This window comes from Solanum pennellii, chromosome 8 (assembly GCF_001406875.1).
Source record: "Solanum pennellii chromosome 8, SPENNV200".
NCBI classification, from domain to species: domain Eukaryota; kingdom Viridiplantae; phylum Streptophyta; class Magnoliopsida; order Solanales; family Solanaceae; genus Solanum; species Solanum pennellii.
In genome coordinates this window covers 66,018,954-66,038,601 of record NC_028644.1, presented here as the reverse complement: position 1 = coordinate 66,038,601, position 19,648 = coordinate 66,018,954, and the positions used below count along the sequence as shown (strand labels likewise).

General features: G+C 36.3%; 2 protein-coding genes across 4 annotated transcripts; both read right to left on the bottom strand.

Annotated features, from left to right (window-relative positions):
* Positions 1 to 1,035: 1,035 nt before the first annotated feature.
* Positions 1,036 to 11,105, bottom strand: LOC107027859 (eukaryotic translation initiation factor 4G-like). Of its 2 annotated transcripts, none has more exons than XM_015228908.2 (11): positions 11,006 to 11,105; positions 10,666 to 10,908; positions 8,963 to 9,048; positions 7,508 to 7,630; positions 7,197 to 7,264; positions 7,023 to 7,079; positions 5,730 to 6,537; positions 5,258 to 5,622; positions 2,386 to 5,075; positions 1,609 to 1,800; positions 1,036 to 1,541 (listed from the first exon to the last, which is right to left on the bottom strand). In XM_015228908.2, exons 2-11 carry the CDS (start codon positions 10,851 to 10,853, stop codon positions 1,235 to 1,237), a joined length of 4,884 nt encoding a protein of 1,627 aa, XP_015084394.1. In that variant the 5' UTR covers positions 10,854 to 10,908; positions 11,006 to 11,105; the 3' UTR covers positions 1,036 to 1,234. The 2 variants fall into 2 exon arrangements, with proteins under 2 accessions (XP_015084394.1, XP_027774685.1); XM_027918884.1 differs by having other exon boundaries at positions 1,235 to 1,541; positions 10,994 to 11,105.
* A 2,239-nt stretch (positions 11,106 to 13,344) lies between these two features.
* On the bottom strand, positions 13,345 to 19,230 carry LOC107028951 (SNF2 domain-containing protein CLASSY 4-like). Of its 2 annotated transcripts, none has more exons than XM_015230201.2 (5): positions 18,572 to 19,230; positions 16,841 to 18,271; positions 14,133 to 15,974; positions 13,911 to 14,014; positions 13,345 to 13,585 (listed from the first exon to the last, which is right to left on the bottom strand). In XM_015230201.2, exons 2-3 carry the CDS (start codon positions 18,248 to 18,250, stop codon positions 14,133 to 14,135), a joined length of 3,252 nt encoding a protein of 1,083 aa, XP_015085687.1. In that variant the 5' UTR covers positions 18,251 to 18,271; positions 18,572 to 19,230; the 3' UTR covers positions 13,345 to 13,585; positions 13,911 to 14,014. The 2 variants fall into 2 exon arrangements, with proteins under 2 accessions (XP_015085687.1, XP_015085688.1); XM_015230202.2 differs by having other exon boundaries at positions 13,345 to 13,576.
* Positions 19,231 to 19,648: the final 418 nt, after the last annotated feature.

Here is a 19,648-nt window from a genome sequence, read left to right as displayed (position 1 = left end):
TTTTATATTTGAATTAAGTAATTTGGTAGGTGTTCGGCTGTAGATTTCAAATAGTTTTCACTTTAATTGGAATTTATCATAGTTGTGTTTGATTATAATTTTTGTGAGCGTCTCGTTTGTATAAATTGTTGACAATCTCTTAATTTAATTTTATGTATTTGTATAAAATTTGAATTTGTATATAATTGAATCGAAATAAAATGTTTGTATATCAAATATCTTTCTCTCTCTCTTTATACAAACATAAATTATACATTGTATTTGTATAATCCAAAAGAGAACTGAGCTGGAGAATATTTGTATTATATAATTATAAGTTTATCGGACAAAGATATATGTATTTGCATGTGTATATATAATTTTCTATTTCTTTATACAAACAGAAACACAATTTATACATTCCTGTTTGTATAAAGCAGAGAGAGGCGAGGGAAAGACTGGTGAGCAGAGAGTGAAGCGACTGATAACAGTTTGCCACGTGGACACAATTAAATCAAACTATAGTTATAACATTTAATCCGAATAAAGTTTGTCATCGTATAGAAAGATCCATTGGTACAACAAATCAACTCTTGTAGTTAGTGTGTTCATTAAGATTTTCCCACACTTCGTGCACAGTCTGTTCTCGTCATGCAAGAGCGCTATCAAAGACTGTTCCCCTGGAAGAAGAGCTGAAAATACATTTTTCGATACGATTGTAGAGTTGCCAATTTATTTTCTAATAATTTCACATTAGATACTTCGATGCATATATATCAATATTTTTTTGTATAACAAACCAACTTATGTACATCGCTAATCTTCCGTTTAGTACCTGCTACCTCCCAACAAGGTTAAAAAACATAAGGGGAGGTGGTTTCATTGAGTTTAATTCAGAAGTGAGAATTAGTTGTAATTTGGGGGGTGGGGGGCGGGAGGGCGTATCTGCTAGACTGCTACATCCCGGCTCCCACCACAGGTACAGAACTCTGTCCAGTAAGGCTTGGACAGAAGGGAAGAAATTACCTACAACATTAAACTATCTTGGAAAACACATAGCCCAGTAAACCAAATTGATATATGCTTCACAAAGTTGATATCAACAGTCATGTATACATGCCTAAGCATTACTCAAAATATTCTGCATATTCAGTTGTCCTGCTTCTGCATTTGTTCTTAGGTAAAATTAATGAATAACCATTAACCAGGTCGAAAACAAAAGGTTATTGTCACCACCTAATGATTAAAAAATGGTTCATTTGGACAGAACAGGAGGTCTAAAATCTTCCAACTGTGTGCTGGATGCGCTGCAGATATCTTTCAAGGCTGATTCTCCCTTCTCTGATCTTATAAGGTCAAATGTACTTTCGAGAACTTCGTATCCCAATCCAGTTTGCAGAAGATGACCAGACTCCTCACCACCATGTTGTATAAGATGTCCTGCTTCTTTCAGAGAGATCACATTTTCGCTGATTAATCTACCGAAAATGCGACCAAGAAATACAGCTGCTTTTGGAGCATCAGTAACTTCGTCCTCCAAAGTAGCTAAAACTGATTCAAACCTGTTAAGAGAAAAGAAAATTATAAGAAAAGAGTCGGATGGCATTAGATAAGAAATAGTCAGCTTACCCCTCAATGAGATGTTTGGTTTCCAGTACCACCTTTGACTTTGTAAGACTGATAAGAAGCCGAGCAAGAAGATCCCTGTCCCTTTCTTTCCTCTGAAACGAGTCATTTACCCATATCGATAGCATCATTGGATGAAAGCTTGGTGAGTTCAATTCTCCAATGCGTAGAACAACTTCGTCCTCATCAACTGCACTGGAACCAGAAAATCACACGCATCATAAGTTAATAACTGTAAAAGGTGTGTATAGGAAGAGAAGGATTCTTGAGATTATCCAAATAAAATCCTTGAATGAATCTCCTCTCATGTAGTCAAACTGAATGAGAAAATAACTCCGTGTACATTATGTAAATGTCGTTTGTAGTTTTCTTTGCTACGAGTTTCTTAAAAATGTCGGCTTCCTGAATGTGATGCTACAATCATATAAATACTTTTCCTAACTAAAATAACTTTCACGTTACAGATATGTGCAACAAATACTTGATCACATGAATTAACTGAGGCATAAAGTCTGTAGAAGTTATCATGTCTCAAGAAAGTAAACTTTTCATAATTAATTAGCTGGTCTTATCATTTCCTTCAGATGGTTCTTTTACACTCTTGCTATGATGCAGATTCTGAATAATTCTCAAGTTGTAATCTATCTTTATATTTTATGATCGGTAATGCACTGGTCACTTGTATATTTTTCAACACAACTCCTTTCATAAATTCACCGTAAAAGAAAGGATTAGCAAATAGGGTGTAGAAAAATTAAACAATGGAGAGAGAAATTATACCTGTAAAATTCACGAATAGCTGCAATCGACATTTCTCCAAGACGTTCTTCAGACCATATCGTTCCTGGTGAATTTGACGCTGGTGGTTCGGCAGATGCCCCAAAAGGACGATTTGTATTTGTTAATTCTTTTTCTGCGTAATGTGCGTGCTCATGTTGATTTGGCCGAGCATAATTAGCTGTAGGCTTCACAACTGTCCCTGGAGCATATTTGGATATTGATTCTTGTCTTGAATTGTATGGTGACCACCCACCTGCACTGGCAGTCACGGGACCAGCAGAATGCATTGCTTGACCCCTGAAAGGCGTTCCCCTTCCGGGGCCTCCCCGCGGACCAAGGCTCATTGTTTTATAATCATCAATAGATCGCTGTGGCATGGTAGCTGATGATGTCCTACTCTCATGTGGATGTTTAGCTTCTAACCTGCAATCCTGGCTTCCAAATCCACGATTTTGTGATGGTATTCCACGAAATGGAGTCATCTGAGGAGCTGGAGAAGAAAACATGGATGGACGAGGACTTAAATCTGCAGGCTGCCCTCTTCTAGCAGAGGAAACAGTGCTTGAACCACGAGGGGACCGACCAACCTGAGCTCGACGTTCTTGCACAGCATCTCTTCGCACTTCCTCTATTTTTTTGGGGCCTTCTACTTTTCTTCTTTGCTGCCACTTATTTTTTCTCAAATCAATAATGTCCATCAACATAAACCTCACCCTAGTAGACAAATCTGTATTGTTAGCCATTGTCGTCATCATATCAAAATACGCGTCCATGTAATCCTTTGCCTTGGAATGGTCGATCATTTCTCCTATAGTGCTCATAAGCTTGCAGAGAGACTCAATATCTTCCTCATCTGGAGTCTGGTACTGCCCAAGCAATTTCTGGATGCACTCATGCATTATCCTCTCTGTAAGCATCTTCTTCTTGTATAATTCTCCAATCAATCTGATGTTACCTAACATCCTTCTTCGTGTTTGTAACCTCATCTCCTCTCTCTTTCCCTCTGACAGCTTTACCGCTCCATCCTCTTCCATACTGTCGGCTTCTGCTTCTTCTCTTTCACCTCTCTCAAACTCCTCCTGGCATTTATCTAGGAGCAGTCTCTTGAAGGTTATTTTCTGATTGTCCTCCACAAAATCAGGAAGTTCCCCGGCTAGATGATAACAAAAATTTGCATACATTTCACAAAATGTTGGCTCCATGAGAGCTTTGTCAAATATCTGGGAAATTACACCAGCAAGAGTGGTAGCACTATCAATATTAACCTCCTTTACTTGCTCAAACAGCTTCTCAAAATTTTGTGGCGTTAGCTTGTTGAGGATAGCTTTCAAGTGTCTACGTTTTGCCTCTTCTGCATCAGTCACTTTGCGTATCTCATATTTCTTGTCAGCTTTGTGCATAACTTGCAGTGGAGAGTGAGAAGCAAATGAACCTTTTCGGGAGCCAGAAACCCGCTGCCAGCGGTTGGCATCGGACCGAATATGTTGTATTCCTCCCTGAGAGGCTAATGGCAGCATTGTTCCAGCAGGAAACACAGATACATATTGGTTAGGTAGCTGTCCTTGTAGACTCCTCATACTCTTGTGGTTTCCTCGACCCGGACGAGCACCATTAGCATTTCCCCCTTGGTTGATATCAATATGTTGCTCATTGGTCCACCTGCCATCATCTGCCATTCCAGTAGGACGGTTGTCAGACCAAGAAGAGCTGCCTTGTCTGCTATTAATTTGTCCAGGACCGAAGTTTGGACCATTCTTGTTAAAATCTACCCCTTTCGAAATGCTAGAGTTAGGACTCAAAAGGGCCTCCGCCATATGCCACGGAACTTCAAAATTATCAGGGAGATCACCAAAATGAGAAGAAAGGGTAAGAAGGAAATCTCTTGAGTATCTCATGTGTCCTGTAGTATCACTTCCACCATTTGGATGCCTAAGATTATTATTAACAATTTTATTGTCACCAGAAGTTTCCAACTTTGGAGTTGACATAGCAGCATCTTCCCAGCTGTTTGGTTCAGCTGTACTCTTTTTATCTTCATTTGCCGAAAAATCTTCATTGGAACTTGATGATATCTTCCTTGCCGTGAGACTGGAACAACTCTCAACACTTCCTGAAGAAACAGAAGATTGTAGTTTCTCCTTGGGTCCCTTAAATGCCATATAAAGATCAGATGTATCTCCAGCTGCATCAGCTTTCTGAAGAATTTCTCTCCTCTTTTTCTTTCCCCTGGAGTTTGCACCTTTCACCTTATTTGTATGTTTATCCTTTGGACTTGATCCTTGAACACGGCGATATTCAGTTTTTGTTTCCTCAGAGACTTTTCCCCTAGTTTTGGTATATGATGGAGATGACGGTGAAGTATGAATATGAGAGTCCTCATTACACTTTGCTCCAGATGCAGAAGGCAAAACTTCTTTATTATTATTTGTAGCAACAGGCACCACAATTTTAGAAATATTGCAATCTGATAAGGAAGCAGCAGAATGTGACAACTGATGAACTACATTGTTAGTTTCACAGCCTCCTGTGCTTGATACTTGACCCGATGCATTCCATTCATTTGAGTTTCTTCCAGTTTGAGTTTCTTTCACTGCTGCTTGGGTTTCAATAGTTGCAGCATTTTGACCTTCAGAAATACGGTCTACTGAATATGTTGGAGTAGGATTCGATTTGGACGTGGAATTTCCTTCCTAATTCATAGAATGACAAAGTTATGAGAATGCTCAAGTCATGTTTAACTAAATAAGAAATAATTAAATAATCAGAAAAATCAAAGGTCTCTCCTTGCCAGAAATTAGGCCCTATGGGTAGTTCGAGAGAAACTAGAGATGTGAAGACATGTGAAAACTGCACTATCATAAAGTAAACATACCTCTCGTAGTTGTTGAGGATGCAATTGGCTTTTCTTTGGAGGGTTCTTCAACTCGGTCTCAACATAATCGACTCCTCGAACATGGTTAACATTGCTTCCTATAGATGTAGCACTACCAGAAGGAGGTATATCGACAGAAACAAGTGGTGTGCTTGAGGGTGAAGCAAAAGTTGTTGGCTTGGAGGCAGCTTCTGATGCCTCAACAGAGGTTTCCGAGAGAATCCTTGATCCCTCTTCACTAGAGTTAACTCTCAAAGGTGGTTGCAGTGCCTTTTCTGTTTCTGCTGTCTTCATGGAAACTGGATATGAAGATGCCAAAACCTCTCTTCTTACAGAGCCAGGAGCTTGGTTAATTGCCATTTGAACTGAAGTTGGTGAAACAGAAATCGCGCACATACATTAAAGTTGCAGAGAAAAAATATACAAGTATCTAAAACTACATTTACGAACAAAAGTTAGTAATCTTTCCTACCTGAAGAGCTATATCCCAGTCCTGGAGCGCAGGGAGCCACAAGGGAGTTTGTTATAGGAACTGAAGGAGCGTTTTGTAAGAACATAGGATTCGGGGACATCTGTGGGGAAAAGCTCATAGGGCGAGAGGGACCATAATGCATAGGCTGTGATGGTAAGCCCCCAGGATGATGTATTCCCAAGCCAGATGAACCACCATCCAATTTCATGTCAACCTTCTCATCTAGTTTCAACTCTTCATGAGTGTCGGGATGAGTAATTTTAACAGATTTGCGAGAATTAACCTTCCTAACATGCTGCCCAAACTGTGGTGGAATCCCAACTCCCATGTTGCCAAATGGAGTGCTCAGCTGATGACCAAATTTAGAAGGGAAGTTCATCATTTGTCCATGTTGGATTGCTCCCTGAAGCTGCATAGGGTGAGGTTGCAGACCAGGGACAAATGGAGGATGCCTAACTTGGTTGGGATTTCCAACTGGTAGTGGCATTGGCATTGGCATTGGGAACGAAGAACAAGGTATTCCTTGATGTTGAACCTGTGGTCCAGGCATTCCGAACTGCACAGGACCATGAGGCTGCAGAAAAGGAGGATTCACTGGAACCCCCGGAAAAGGGAGAGAAGATAACTTCTGCATGCTACCGACAGCCTGAGCTGCTGGAACCTGAACATGAACAGGTAGATCTCTTTCATGAGAATGCTGAGGATCCGGATTTTTATTCATCGGCTTCCCAATGTCCTCCCTCAGCTGCGGCTGATGTGGAGTAGAAGAAGACAAAAGCTGCAGTGGTCTAAAAGGACTAGATCGTGCCTGCAAAACAGAATGTTGCGTTACCAGCACATCACTTTGGCAATTGAAAGAGCTAGTAAGTAGAAAACACCCATAATATTACTACGAGCATTGTTCTTGAAACAAATAGAGAACACATGATCTCCTCGGCTTAAAACAGGTTCAAGTTACGGTTACCATTTTCCAATAAGAAAGACAGCTAGACCATGACAATCTCCACAATTAGTTCTCTCTATCACTGAGGAGATACATGCCCAGATTCTGGGAACAGTTTTTTCAATCAACCACATGCGATATTGGAAGAAAAGTGGAATTTGGCGGAAATATATAACTCAAGGATCTATTTAGTCAGAAATAACACACTAAAATCCAAGTTTCTCCATGCTATTTTATCTAGTTCATTTGAACTTTTTGTGATTTCATTCATTGAGATGGTTACGCAATCCAATCTGAAGTAACATCTACAGATAAAACAAACATAAGGAATCACAGACAGCTTACACTACCTGAATGCGCTTCTGCTCATCCATGTTGGGGGGTGCTGAGTTGGTCCTTTGAGGAATCTGAAGTTGAGAGAAAAATATCTAATAATAAGTAAAATGTAATCTTTCTTGTTAAAGAATAATTCATAATCTCATAAAGCACATGTAATATATGAATGACATGCTTATGTATGGTACCTGCATTCCATTCACAAAACCCGGGGTAAAGCTTCCAAATTGAAGAGATACATTTTTAGAAGTGTCATCTGCCAAATACAAACAAAGTTCATGGAAGCCCAAGTAAATGAAACAACATCGGAGATCCTAAAATGTTGGCAATACAGAACAAGTAATGCAGATATGCAAGTCCATAGATGTAGGTTCAACTATGTAGTGAGCATAAACATATATGTCCAATTACATCCATACACAGAATCCATCAAGAGAAAATAGATTGGGATATGATTTAATGTCTAATGACGTATGAACGTTTATGACAGCAATAATACCTTTCATGGGGGTCTTAGGAGCTGACGGATCCAAATCTGAAGATGTATGATGAGAAGAAAGAGCACTAGAAACAATTTGGTTATCTTCATGTCTGATTCTATCTGCTGGCTCAACGAACTTATCTGAAGTTAGAGAAATTGAAGATCCCGAAAGCTCAGAATGCATGAAACAATGAGAAAACATAGCTTCACAGCGATTTATTCTTTCCATTGAATTATTAAAACAACCAATGACAAACCAGATGAGAGGTATGATGCTTGAAAATAAGGAAAAGAAAGCTGGTGCTTGCAAGAGAACCACACAAAGCAAGATATGAGAAGAAATATATACCCTTGCAGACACCGATCCATAGATTCCCCAAATCTGATCTCCTTTAAAGAATATTAAATGACTTGCCAATTTTCCACTTATCATAGCGTAATTACCCAAACCACAACTATAATATATCTGGCACAAGATTCCTTATCATGCCATAAATGAGCAACAATTAGTTTTCTAAAATGTAATCTGTTTGTTACCTTTTAAGTTCAAGAAGCATTTATAATGATAAATGTCGTCCATTGGAAACGAATTAAAAGAAGCATGCTGGAATTGCAGCATCATTTAGAGGCAAACCGGAACAATCAAACAGATGAACAAATAAAAAGAAAACCTAAAGAAGAACGAGAAGAGAAAAATGTTATACCTGTCTGATCAACACATTAAGCCCACAAAAGCAACAGTAAGATCTTTAGTATATGCATTGTATATTCTATTACAAGTTCAAGTAAATCTTTCTCTAGTTAGAATCATTGCATTTTCAATTCTGGAAAGGTATATGAACCAAATTTTAAAGAATCTAGATTCAAGATTTGAGATTTTAAGTTCTCCCATTTCAGGATTCTCGCAATAGTTCCGTGCATGTTGTGAAATTAGGTCTTAGGCCTAACTCACACCACAAAAGCTAGCTCTAAGGGAGGAGGATTGCCCAAGCCTTATAAGGAGTCCACCCATCTCATTAACCACCGATGTGGAACTTTTGTCATTCTTTAACACATGTGAAGTTGTTACTGGCAGATTTAAGTATCTTCATCCAAGACTCTTTACCCTAGACCAATGAAGCTTTTCATCATCATTTCGCCTATTAACCTACAGACTCTCAGAACAATTTGGACTTCAAAGATCAATGGTTTACCAGTATCAGTACAAAAAGGTATCTTTTTCACTAACGCACCTAGAAAATCCAATAGTTACAAACAAACAAACAAAAAGTTAAAGAGTTCAATATGCATAGGATGTTTCATCAACATTGATGAAGGGAAACGGCAGTGAATTCTAAAGTGCTCCAAACAAACTAATAAGTTTTTCAGTAAATCAGTAGGCAATGCAGATAGGCTAGAAAGAATTTTGATAGTTGTTGATATAAGCACAATTAAGCAGATGAATAGTGAATAGTTAGAGGAAAACAGAAAAACCTGATCCTGAGGTCATGGCAGGGGCATCATTTTGAACAGCATCAGTCACTTTCAGTGGACCTGTTTCTCCATCAGACTTCTTGAAGCTAATACGAGAAATTATTATAAATATCAAATTCCATTCAACAGAACAAAGTTCAAGAATTATAGAATTTTTTCCATGAGGACACAAAGAAGATATATGCAGGTGTGAGCTAAACATTCAGATGCATGCAGTGTGCAGATTATTACCCAATAAGAAGATTCTTAATAACGAAATGCCTCAATAAGAAAATTAAATCTATAACTTCATGATATAAAGTAACGTTCTAGTCACGCAACTCAAACAACTCAGAAGCAGTTCAAACTCAACTTCAGCCAACGCATTTGAGGCATAATGGAACAATTAGGAAACAAAAGCTAATTACGGGATAATATTTGGCAGTGAATTATGAATTCAGATGAGGGAGCTCGATCACATGGACAGGAATCAAGTCTGCAATGCAGTTTGGCAAGAAAAATCAGAACTTAACAGATCTCCTACTTCTTATAAGAGATTACTTCAGTTTTAATCTGCACTTATTGCTGTATTTCCTTTTCTTACCGAGCAAAACAGATTATCTAAAACTATCACCTGAATAAGGTCAAAACTTTTCTTGTATAGTACTCATTTATCATATTCAGAAAAGGCAAAGCTTGCTTTGTTTGAGAAACATGCACAAGTACAAGAACGACACAATCCCAAACTAGTTGAAGTCAATTACCACGAATCATCTACATCCATTCTGCTCTATCTCATCCTGTTTCATTCCACATATATCCCATTTTATGTGACATCAATACAATTTATTTGAAGACTCAAACAAGTTTTTCTTTGACCTTTATTTTTTCGTAAAACATTTTGAATTATCAACTACTATGACTTGCAGTACTTCTAACCACAATTTTCCAATGTATAATTAAAAAAAAAAAACTTGAAAAATGTTGGCCCCAAATCACACCAATAAATTAGTTAAATTTACCCTCGTACTCCGTACTCTAAAGCACCACATTTATAATGGGACCAAGTAGGTACAAATATGAAAATTCCATACCTAGGTGTTTGGCCATGAATTTTTTTCTACTTTTTCCCAAAGATACAACAATAACAATATACCCAGCGAAATTCCATAAGTAAGGTCTAGCGAGGGTAAACATATAGAGACCTTATCACTACCCGTGGAGATAAAAATGTTATTTCCCAAAGGCCCTTGGCTCAAATGCAAAACAAAATGGGCAACGCCTTGATAAGCACATAATACTTTTTCCGGAGTTGAACTCGGAAAAAAACACGTTTGGCTATAAAATTCCTGAATTTTTCTGATTACAACTGCTTTCATAAATTTGAAAAACACCAAAAAAAAAAAAAAAAATTTCACTCCTAATCTCTCACAAAAATTCAAAAACAACTCAAATTTTCAGATACGATCATTTTTCACTTTAAAAACAAAAAAACTACAGTATCTTTTTCTTTTTTACACACACTCACAATTTCCATGACCAAACGCTACGACAAGTCTCACCCAAAAAATTTCGTACTAGAAAATCAAAGTAAATATATACGTATTAACTTGTGAACCCTTACAAAAAACTGATCGACAACGTACCCCAAACTCCTAATACTGGCTCCACCTCTGTTCGTACTCATTTCGTAAAAAAAAAAAACAAAAAAAAGGGGAAAATACCTTTGCGTGGTTGGAGAAGAGGAATCGGAATCGGGAGAAGGAGGAGGTAGAACAGAGCTACCACCGCCTTTTCCAGAAGTAACCCGTTGATACTGTGGCTGTGCTGATGGTGACCGACCACCAACTCTACTATTTCTCTTATACTGATTCTGCGATTCACTTTTCTTCTGATCACCCCTGCGCTGCATGTAACCCTCTTTTACCCTTCTCTCTCTTCAATTTTCTTCGCACATCACATGCACACTAACAAAAAAAATTAACGATTCATCAATACAGAAATATAGTTTACATAATGTATAATGAAATTGAATCAATGCATTATACATACATATATATATACCTAGATTTTGATTTTGCATGTGTTTGAGAAGAAGAAGAATGGGGAAAAACAGATCACAGAGGGAGTGTATGTTTTACGGAACTGCAAAAAAAAAAAAATAACACTCTGAAAAATTGGTGGAAAAAAAAGGACAATTTTTATTTAAAAAAATAATAATGTTGAAATGAAATGTTTTTGGATCATGATATTGACTATTTCTTTTTTTTTAATTAATTAATTTTTTTACTTTTATTTCATTATAAAAAAAAATTAAAAAACAGTTTAGAAAGGAGTAATACATGAGAGCTATAGATTAGGAGACTATTTCAAACTTTTTTTTGCCTAATTTTGGGATCAGATCAGTAATTTAGATCATTGCATGGCTAAATTATTTTTCTTTTCTTAATCACAAGAGATAAATGGAAGTTTATTTTCTTAATTTTGGTTGTGTTTGTAATTCAAAAGTTGCCAGTTTTTTGAAAATTTTAGTGAGGAATTAATTGAATTTGCAAAGATTAATAAGACATTTGAATATTGAGATGGTTTATTTATCCACCGCTATTTATTTGTAATATAATTAGAATTTTGAGAGAAAAATAAAATAGAATTTTTACTTGATAAAAAATAAAATATTTATGTTCACTTGGGGTGGTGGACTGGTGGTGGAGGAGATGACTGTAGTAGTGGTTATGGTAACGGTCGGTATTAATGGCTAGTAGTGATAGTGGACGTGATTAGTGTTATAGTGACTAATGCGATGGTAGTGATTTTTTTTAAAAAGAAATTGACGATAGCTATTGATAGTGATTATGTTGGTGAATTGGTGATTATGATTATGCAGTTGGTTGATGTTAGTAGTTGATGGTTGCAACTGAAGAGTGTGTGATTGACAGTAATGGTAGTTGTCAGTGATGGTTGTGATGTCAAAGATAATTGACGGTGATGGTCGACAATGGTATTTATGATAGTCGTGATAATTAGGGGTGTACAAGCCAAATCATAAAGTTAAATCGAACCGACGAAATAAATCAAAACGAAAAAAAAAAAAACCAACTTGTGATTTAGTTTGGTTGGTTTGGTGGTTGGAAATAAAAACCGACCACTCTTGATTTGGTTTGGTATTAGAAGAAAAAAAAGTCAAATCGAAAATTATATATATATATATATAATTTTATTTTATTTATAGTTAAAAATATTATTTATAATCTACTTTGTTAATATATTTTTAGCTAGTTTATAGTTTTCAATATTTATATATTTAATTTCAAATTTGGACTTGTAAAATTGTAAATATTTTATTTTGTATTAAGATCTGAAGTTACAATTATATTGTTATAGTTTTTCAAATTTGAAATTAACAATTTACTTTATAAATATTTTTTGTATTCACTTTGCCTTTACAATTTTTTCAAAAATTTCTATTTACTTAACACTTTTGAAGTTTAGTTATCACACAAGTAAGTGAAAAAATATTTGATCGCTTTTTCAAATACTGTAAAGTAGTAAAAAGCTGGGAAAAAAATCGAAAAAACCCTAAAGAACCAACCAAAGCCGAAATCGAATAAACCGACTTTATATAATTTGATTTGATTTTTAGATTTAATAAACCGACAAAATTGATTTAAATTTTTTTAATGAAAAAAAAATCGAACCGACCTATATACACCGATAGCGATAACAAATTGATTAGTGGTGATGGATGGTGGTTACCAAGAGAGAGGTGGTCATAATTATTCACACAAAATACCTCTTAATTAAGACTTTATTCAAAATTTTAACGATTAAGATTTTATTCGGATCAAATCTAACGTAGGAAAAGTGACTACGGTCTAAGCTATTCAAATTCAAATCTCAATTAACATCAAACAAATGAAGCTTTAAAACAGAAGGACTAAATATTTAGTATGTACCCCATGTTAACATCAAATCATATCAACTTATTATAATCAAGTCATTTAACAAGGTAAAAACATGTTTAAAGTAATCACGATTAAGGGAATTTTATTAGTCAATTGACAAGTTACCTGAATTTTTACCTTTAATTGGTGATGATTCCATTCTCGACCTCGTAATCATCTCCCCCTCCCCCGATATATATGTTTTTGTTTTTGAAAATAACTGTAATTAAGTGCTTAAAGATTATTAATAAACACATATCCATATACTTTACCCCCTTCTTATGCTTTTATTATTTCCCTTCTTCTACTATGATCAAATTACAAACTGTACTAATTGTTTACTCAATTATGGGCACTTCACAGACTACAATAACTTGAAAGTTAATGTCAAGGCATTGTGATCACTCTTAAATAAAGTATTCACTTAATTATTTTGAAAATAAATCATCAAAACCATAAAAGTAACATATAAATAGGCATGAAGCAAATTTACTATCTACAAGTAGTAGCATCATATATACCAAGAGACTTGAGCCAAAATACAATTGTGTTGAGGAATATACTACACAGATGAAAGAGCCTGAGATTTTTCACAGTTCTGAAACAAAAAAAATGTCTGGCGAAACAATGTTACAAGAACATCCTGTGGGCGATGAAAACTCCTATCAGCATTCTTCATTAACCAGGCGTGAAGCTGCACGTTCTTGTATTGCACCAAAATGCCCAAAATCAGAAGGAAAGGAATAAGAAAAAGACAAGAACGTTAAAAAAAAGTTCTTTCATGTCTAAAAACGTAGCATTCCTGGTACTTTTATTAAGAGTATTCTCCAGTTAATGATAATAATACAAAGTAACTAGTTTGCTTATCGATTAAAGGCAGGGCAGTAGTTACAGTGAAGTTCTCCGATGTCCTGGGATCATTCATCGTTATTATGTAATGAGGAAATAAATACAGTAGTTCATGTGAATACATCGTTTAGAATCTACAGAAAAATGCTTATGCTTAATGATAGCATGGTAGTGTTTACCTGTCATGAAGCACCTCACAAAAGGATGGCTGCAAAAAATCTTCTAGGCTCAGCTGTAAGTCCTAACAAGTCTCATTCACAACCCAAAAAAAGCTCCAACCGATCTGACAAGAAAGAGATAAAAGTAGTAGTGCGATTTTCCAGAGACGGGCAGTTAACAAAATAAACTAAAACAAGTCTGGTTGCTTCATGTACCAGCAAACAAGAAGAAAGCATACTAACCTAACAGCTCAGTTTTGAAGGTCTGTTACAAGAGTTAAAGCATGTAGTAGGAGGCACCACACGTGGTGCATGAGATAGTTTTTCAAAAATATGACGGAGGCACTCATGCTTAACCATGGATTCTAGTATGGTATCCTCTGACACAGAACATGAAGGATCCATCTTGAAAGTATTCACTTTATTCCTAGACATAATTACATCTGAATGATATTTTTTTTTCGTCTGCTGTTCGATCTTGTCCACCTCCCATTTTGACGACACTGGGCAGTAAACATGAACAAATTTAGTCTGACCATTTCTGTAGGCTCGACTGATGGCTTGCTGTTCTACTGAGGGATTCCAGAGAACATCAAGCAAAACCACTCTTGAGGCCCCTATAAGACTTATTCCTTCTGAACAGGCTTTTATTGATGCAAGAAGCACTTTTACATCACTCTTAGGATCATTAAGAGAATTTATTGATATCTGTCGCTGCTTTACATCAAGTTTTCCATCCATATAGAGGATCTCTCGGCCTAAAGTCCAGCCAAAGAGAGAATGGAGTTGCTCCTTGATCAAGTTTAGAGGATCAAGTAACTGGCTAAATATTATAACCCTCTCCTTCAATCCACCACAGAGTCTGATTAGTTCAACAACAAATTTCATTTTTACTCCATTATCTGGATCCAACCGACATCCTCTTTCTTTTAGCTGACTTTCTAAGTCAGCGAACTCCTTCCTCGTTGCCACTAATGAAGGATGAACAGAGATTAGAGACACCATATTTTGTTCGTAAAAGGAGCCTGGAAACTCTGGAATTCTTTTAAGCAACTCCTTCTGCAAATGTGTGGGCTTCAAATGTATCACAATATCCCTTATACCCGGAAGGCTTACCTTCTTCACATTTTCACTACATTTATGGACTAGTGGTGCAATCATATCCCTAAGCTCTTCCAATGCTCTGACATTCTTGTCAATGGAACTGCTAAGATAAGCCCATTTATGCTCCAAATCTGCAGCAAATTTTGGACTAACTACGCATAAGGTGTTGTACAACTCTTTGATGTTATTCTGGAACGGAGTTCCAGACAAGAGTATGCGCTTCTCTGTTTCAATTTTATTCAAAGCTTTCCACACAAGGCTTTGATCGTTCCGAGCAGTGTGCCCTTCCTCAAGGACCAGAAGACCAGGTAACTTTAGAAGTATTTCTCTAATCTCTGTGGCATAACTGTCTCCGTCTTCTCCTGTGAGAATCCTGAACAAGTCATAACTGATTCCCAAAACACTCTTACTTTTAGCCCAGGATCTCAGCTTCACCATACGTATAAGGTGTGGATTGTTTTTTCCGGCACGGGATAAACAGTGGAAGACACTAACAGTAGCTTCATCTTCCTGGGAAGAGAAATCTTTGCTGTTCAAGTTGTGGAAGGGAATGTCGACCTCCCATTTTTGGAACTCGGCTTCCCAGTTAAGAAGCAAATTGGATGGAGCTATGATTACAGGCCGACACTTTGGAAACTGCTTCAAAAATGCCTGAAGAAATACTATAGTGAGACGGGTTTTTCCTGTGCCAGGTGGGTGTGAGATTATGCATCCTCCCCTATTACCAGATATAGGCTCTTTCAGCTTCTCAAGATACATATCTCCAACAATGTTTTTCCACATGAACTCAAATCCTTCACGCTGATGAGGATACATTGTTGTTTTGGCACTAAGGGGAACTAAATCCCACACAGTTCCTTCCCCATAAATAGCAGCATCATGAACGGCAGAAGAATCATAAAATTTGAAGTCGTCAACATCCAAGAGGGATGGCGACTCTCCAAAATATTTTCTTTCATGCCTCCCTCGGGTTCTCTCAGCCTTCAATAATTTAAGAGTGAACCAAAAAATAAATTAGAGAGAAGGGTTCATAAAATCAATATAAGAATTGCAAAAGAACACGTAACTAGGGCTATCAAGTGTAAATATTAATTTATGGACTAACAAATCTTACAAACTAGTTTTGCATAACTAAATTATTATCCTTAAACTGATGCATACTGTTTACTTGATGTTTAGCGGTTGTAATTTATCCCAGGCTATGGTTGGTATAGTCCTGTGATTTTTCTTTTCCTAGAGCTGTTAACTGTTTTTATTTGATAATAAAGTTAAAACTTTTTTACCAAGAAAAAGGATGGTAAAAGAACATGTAACTAGGGACATCAAGCATAAATATTAATTATGGACTATCAAGAATAAATATTAATTATGATGTTACCAGTTTCAAAAAAAGAATAAATATTAATTATGGACTAAGAAACTCACAAACTAATTGACTGAATTAACTCCATTTATTGCTGTAAAATTTTAGCATGTCCAGTTAACTGAAAGAGAAACTATTATGCCATAGCAAACTTTCAAAGTTTCCATATTCAAGAACTTATTACGAATCTTTGAGGCATAGAACCAACTGCATTATTGTTATCATGCACTATGTCGAGCACGCTTCAGTTCTCAATCACCCTACAGCTAAAAATAACCAGTACTTCCAGCTTGGCAAAGCTATAGAAAAAGCTTCCATGAATTTAGATAAGTATATGTGCAGGTTTGCAGGAGAATAAAATAAAAACTACTATACAGTCATTAAGATAAAGATGGGATCTATTAAAGTAATAACAACAGATCTTGTAAATTGTGTTCCAAATTGAAAATAGAAGTGCTTGACAGGATAAAACTGGCATACTTACAAATGGAGGGAAGATGTACTTGCTCTCCAAATGCACATGGGAACAAACTTTACAGATGAGTCCAATTTGTTCATCTAGAACAAGCTGGTGGTTCCCCATCTGACAGCCACTTGTTTTTTCACTTTGTATCGGTGAATCAGATGGATTTGTAAAGCCAATACGTGATTCTAAGATACACATGTCCATTTCAACAAAAAGATCATCAACTCCCTTTTCCCATTCTTCTTTCTCTGGGGGAAGAGGTTCCTCGTCTTCAAACCGGAATATCAAAGGAAGTGTTTCTTTGACAGGAACTTGTTCCTTCTCTTCTTTCTCTTCAGGAAGAGTTAGTTCATCATGATCATCAACATTTATCATAGAATCAACAACTAACTTCAGAAATTCAGAATCTTTAAGAATCTTCTTCCGAGTCTTTCTCACCTTTCGAACAGCATCCTTTTGAACAACATTTTGCACCGACTCATCAACATCACAGTCCTCCTCAGACGAGGATTCAGTAAGAAGAATCGGGCTGCTACAATTTCCATGGTTTAACTTCTTCTTTTTGGACTTAGGAAGTGAGCGCGGCCGAAGAAGATATGATCGACCTTTGTTGTTCTTTTCACCCTTAACAGCAAGCTGAGGTACTAGCTCCTCACCATTTGACTCCTTGTTTCCTTCTTCATGGTGTTCTTGCTCTGTTGGACAACTCAGATCATCGTCTTTCGATGTATTACCATCTTTTGATTCCTCATCATCTTTCAATGTATAACTTCTTACATCATCAGATTCGCTAGAACTTGATGATTCTTTCACCTGGTAATTCTCGTCCTCGGAGTCATCATTATCCTCATCACTTGAAGCTTCAGATTCTGACTCCGAAGATGCAATTGTATCAGCAACCTCTTCTGATTTCTCCGCTGTCCAACACATGCTTGAGGTAGATGAAACAACCTCATCTGCTACATTCAACATAGGACTCCTTAATCCAACATACCCCACATTGGACCAAGATACTGAACATGATCCAGTATTTACAGCAGAGCCTGCAGCAGCCTCCCCAATTAAAACATCATTCTCCTTCCCCTCCTCCCCATCATCATCAGATATATCGTGGATGAAAGGCGGTTTCGTAATGGACTCACAAGTTCCTGGGCTGAAGTTACTCCTCCCATTGTCTACCTTTACCATACTTCCATCTTCTGATTTTCCCATTTTTCTCTTGCCATCTGCAGAATCTGTATTCTCCTCCACCCTATCTCTTTTCCTCCCACAACTCTCATCCTCTCCAATATTCACCGAACAAGTCGAAGACTGAGTAGGATTACCAGTTCGACCCAAACTATTCCTTTTATCAATTAACTCAACCCAATATTTCAACAATTGCTGTCTAGTCCTCCTTCTTGGAAGAGACACATCCCCTGAATCCATCCTCCACAACAAAATAAACCCCTGATGCAAAATACACAAATTTTTTTTATCAAAATACACAACCACTAGCACAATTAAAAAGAGAAAAAAAAACCCAGAAACTACATCCCCTATCTTAACCAAGAAAACAACAACCCCATAACAGAACAATCAAATGCATAAACACATCACTAAAACTCATCACGAACACCCTATTCTGCCGGAAAATCAAGAATCAAAATAACTTCCAATTCTTGATTAAAAAACTAAAATTGAACACACACATACATACATACATACACTATTGTACAATGAGATAAATAAAAGTGACTAAAAACTAACCTTTTTCTGAACAAAACTTGCCGTGAGAGAGGCGGAGATAGAGAGGCGGAGGTGGTTGGCTTTGCTAAGGAAGAGAAAACAGGGTGTTGTTTATAGGCTAAAGTCACAAACTTGTCAGCATACTGTCAACTTTATCATATATACAATTATTATACACTTTTAGCTGACCTGGCAAGAAATCCCGACACCATCGGGTAGACGACACTTATTTACAATCAATTGACTTATATAATACACACTCACATTGTTAAAAATCAAAACTTTAATATTTATAATTTATAATTTTGACTTGTTTTTGTTATTTAACATAAAAATATTTAAAATAGGTCTATTTTATATAAATATATTTACAAAATTGTTTTTTCTTTTCTTTACTCTAACAACTGTCACAGTTTTGTTCGCCGGAAAAAATGGTGACGGCTGCTGCTAATGCCACTGTCCTTTTTCTCTATTTCTTCCTCATTTCTATCAGACACTATTAGATTTAAAACCCCAACAGGTCAAATCGAGAAGAAAAAAAATGAATTTGATGTAAAAATTAAAAAAGGAAAGAAGAAGAAGAAGAAATTTTGGAGTTTTAGGGACGGCGATGGAATCTGAATCTATGAGAAGAAAGGGAGAGGGTAGTTGGGTTAGGGTTTAGAAATTAGATTTTTCTTATTTTAATTTATTTTATTATTGTCGATTATATTGAGTACCTTATTATTGTTACTCGTAGAATGATGAGTGAATCTCATGTGATTGTTGTGTAGAAGGGGGGTTCAAATTCGAATTATTAAGCTAATTATAAAATTGATTTATTGACTTATCGATATTAAATTATCGAATGAACAGTTGGAGAGCATACTAAAATTTTTATAATTAACAACTTATTTGTGTGAGGGTAAATTAATAAATTTTCTTATCGTATAAATCATTAATATACGATATTTACTATTTCATTCGAGATAATTTTCACATTTGGTATTTTATCATAATATATAAGAATAGTTATATACTTTTCAATTGTTTATCGTGAGTACTAGAAGCTAAGGCTGTAGAGCAATCAAAACCTATTTACTTTTCTATAATTACTCT

Bases quoted from the DNA above. Each gene is read 5' to 3' on its own strand.
- LOC107027859 (XM_015228908.2), bottom strand. From the start codon at position 10,853: ATGCAGCGCAGGGGTGATCAGAAGAAAAGTGAATCGCAGAATCAGTAT. The intron at 5,076-5,257 runs GTATGTTTACTT...TCTATGAATTAG, and splicing joins ATCCTCAACAACTACGAGAG to GAAGGAAATTCCACGTCCAA. The intron at 1,801-2,385 runs GTATAATTTCTC...TTCTGGTTCCAG, and splicing joins GCTATTCGTGAATTTTACAG to TGCAGTTGATGAGGACGAAG.
- LOC107028951 (XM_015230201.2), bottom strand. From the start codon at position 18,250: ATGGATTCAGGGGATGTGTCTCTTCCAAGAAGGAGGACTAGACAGCAA. The intron at 15,975-16,840 runs GTAAGTATGCCA...AAATTATTGAAG, and splicing joins AGTACATCTTCCCTCCATTT to GCTGAGAGAACCCGAGGGAG.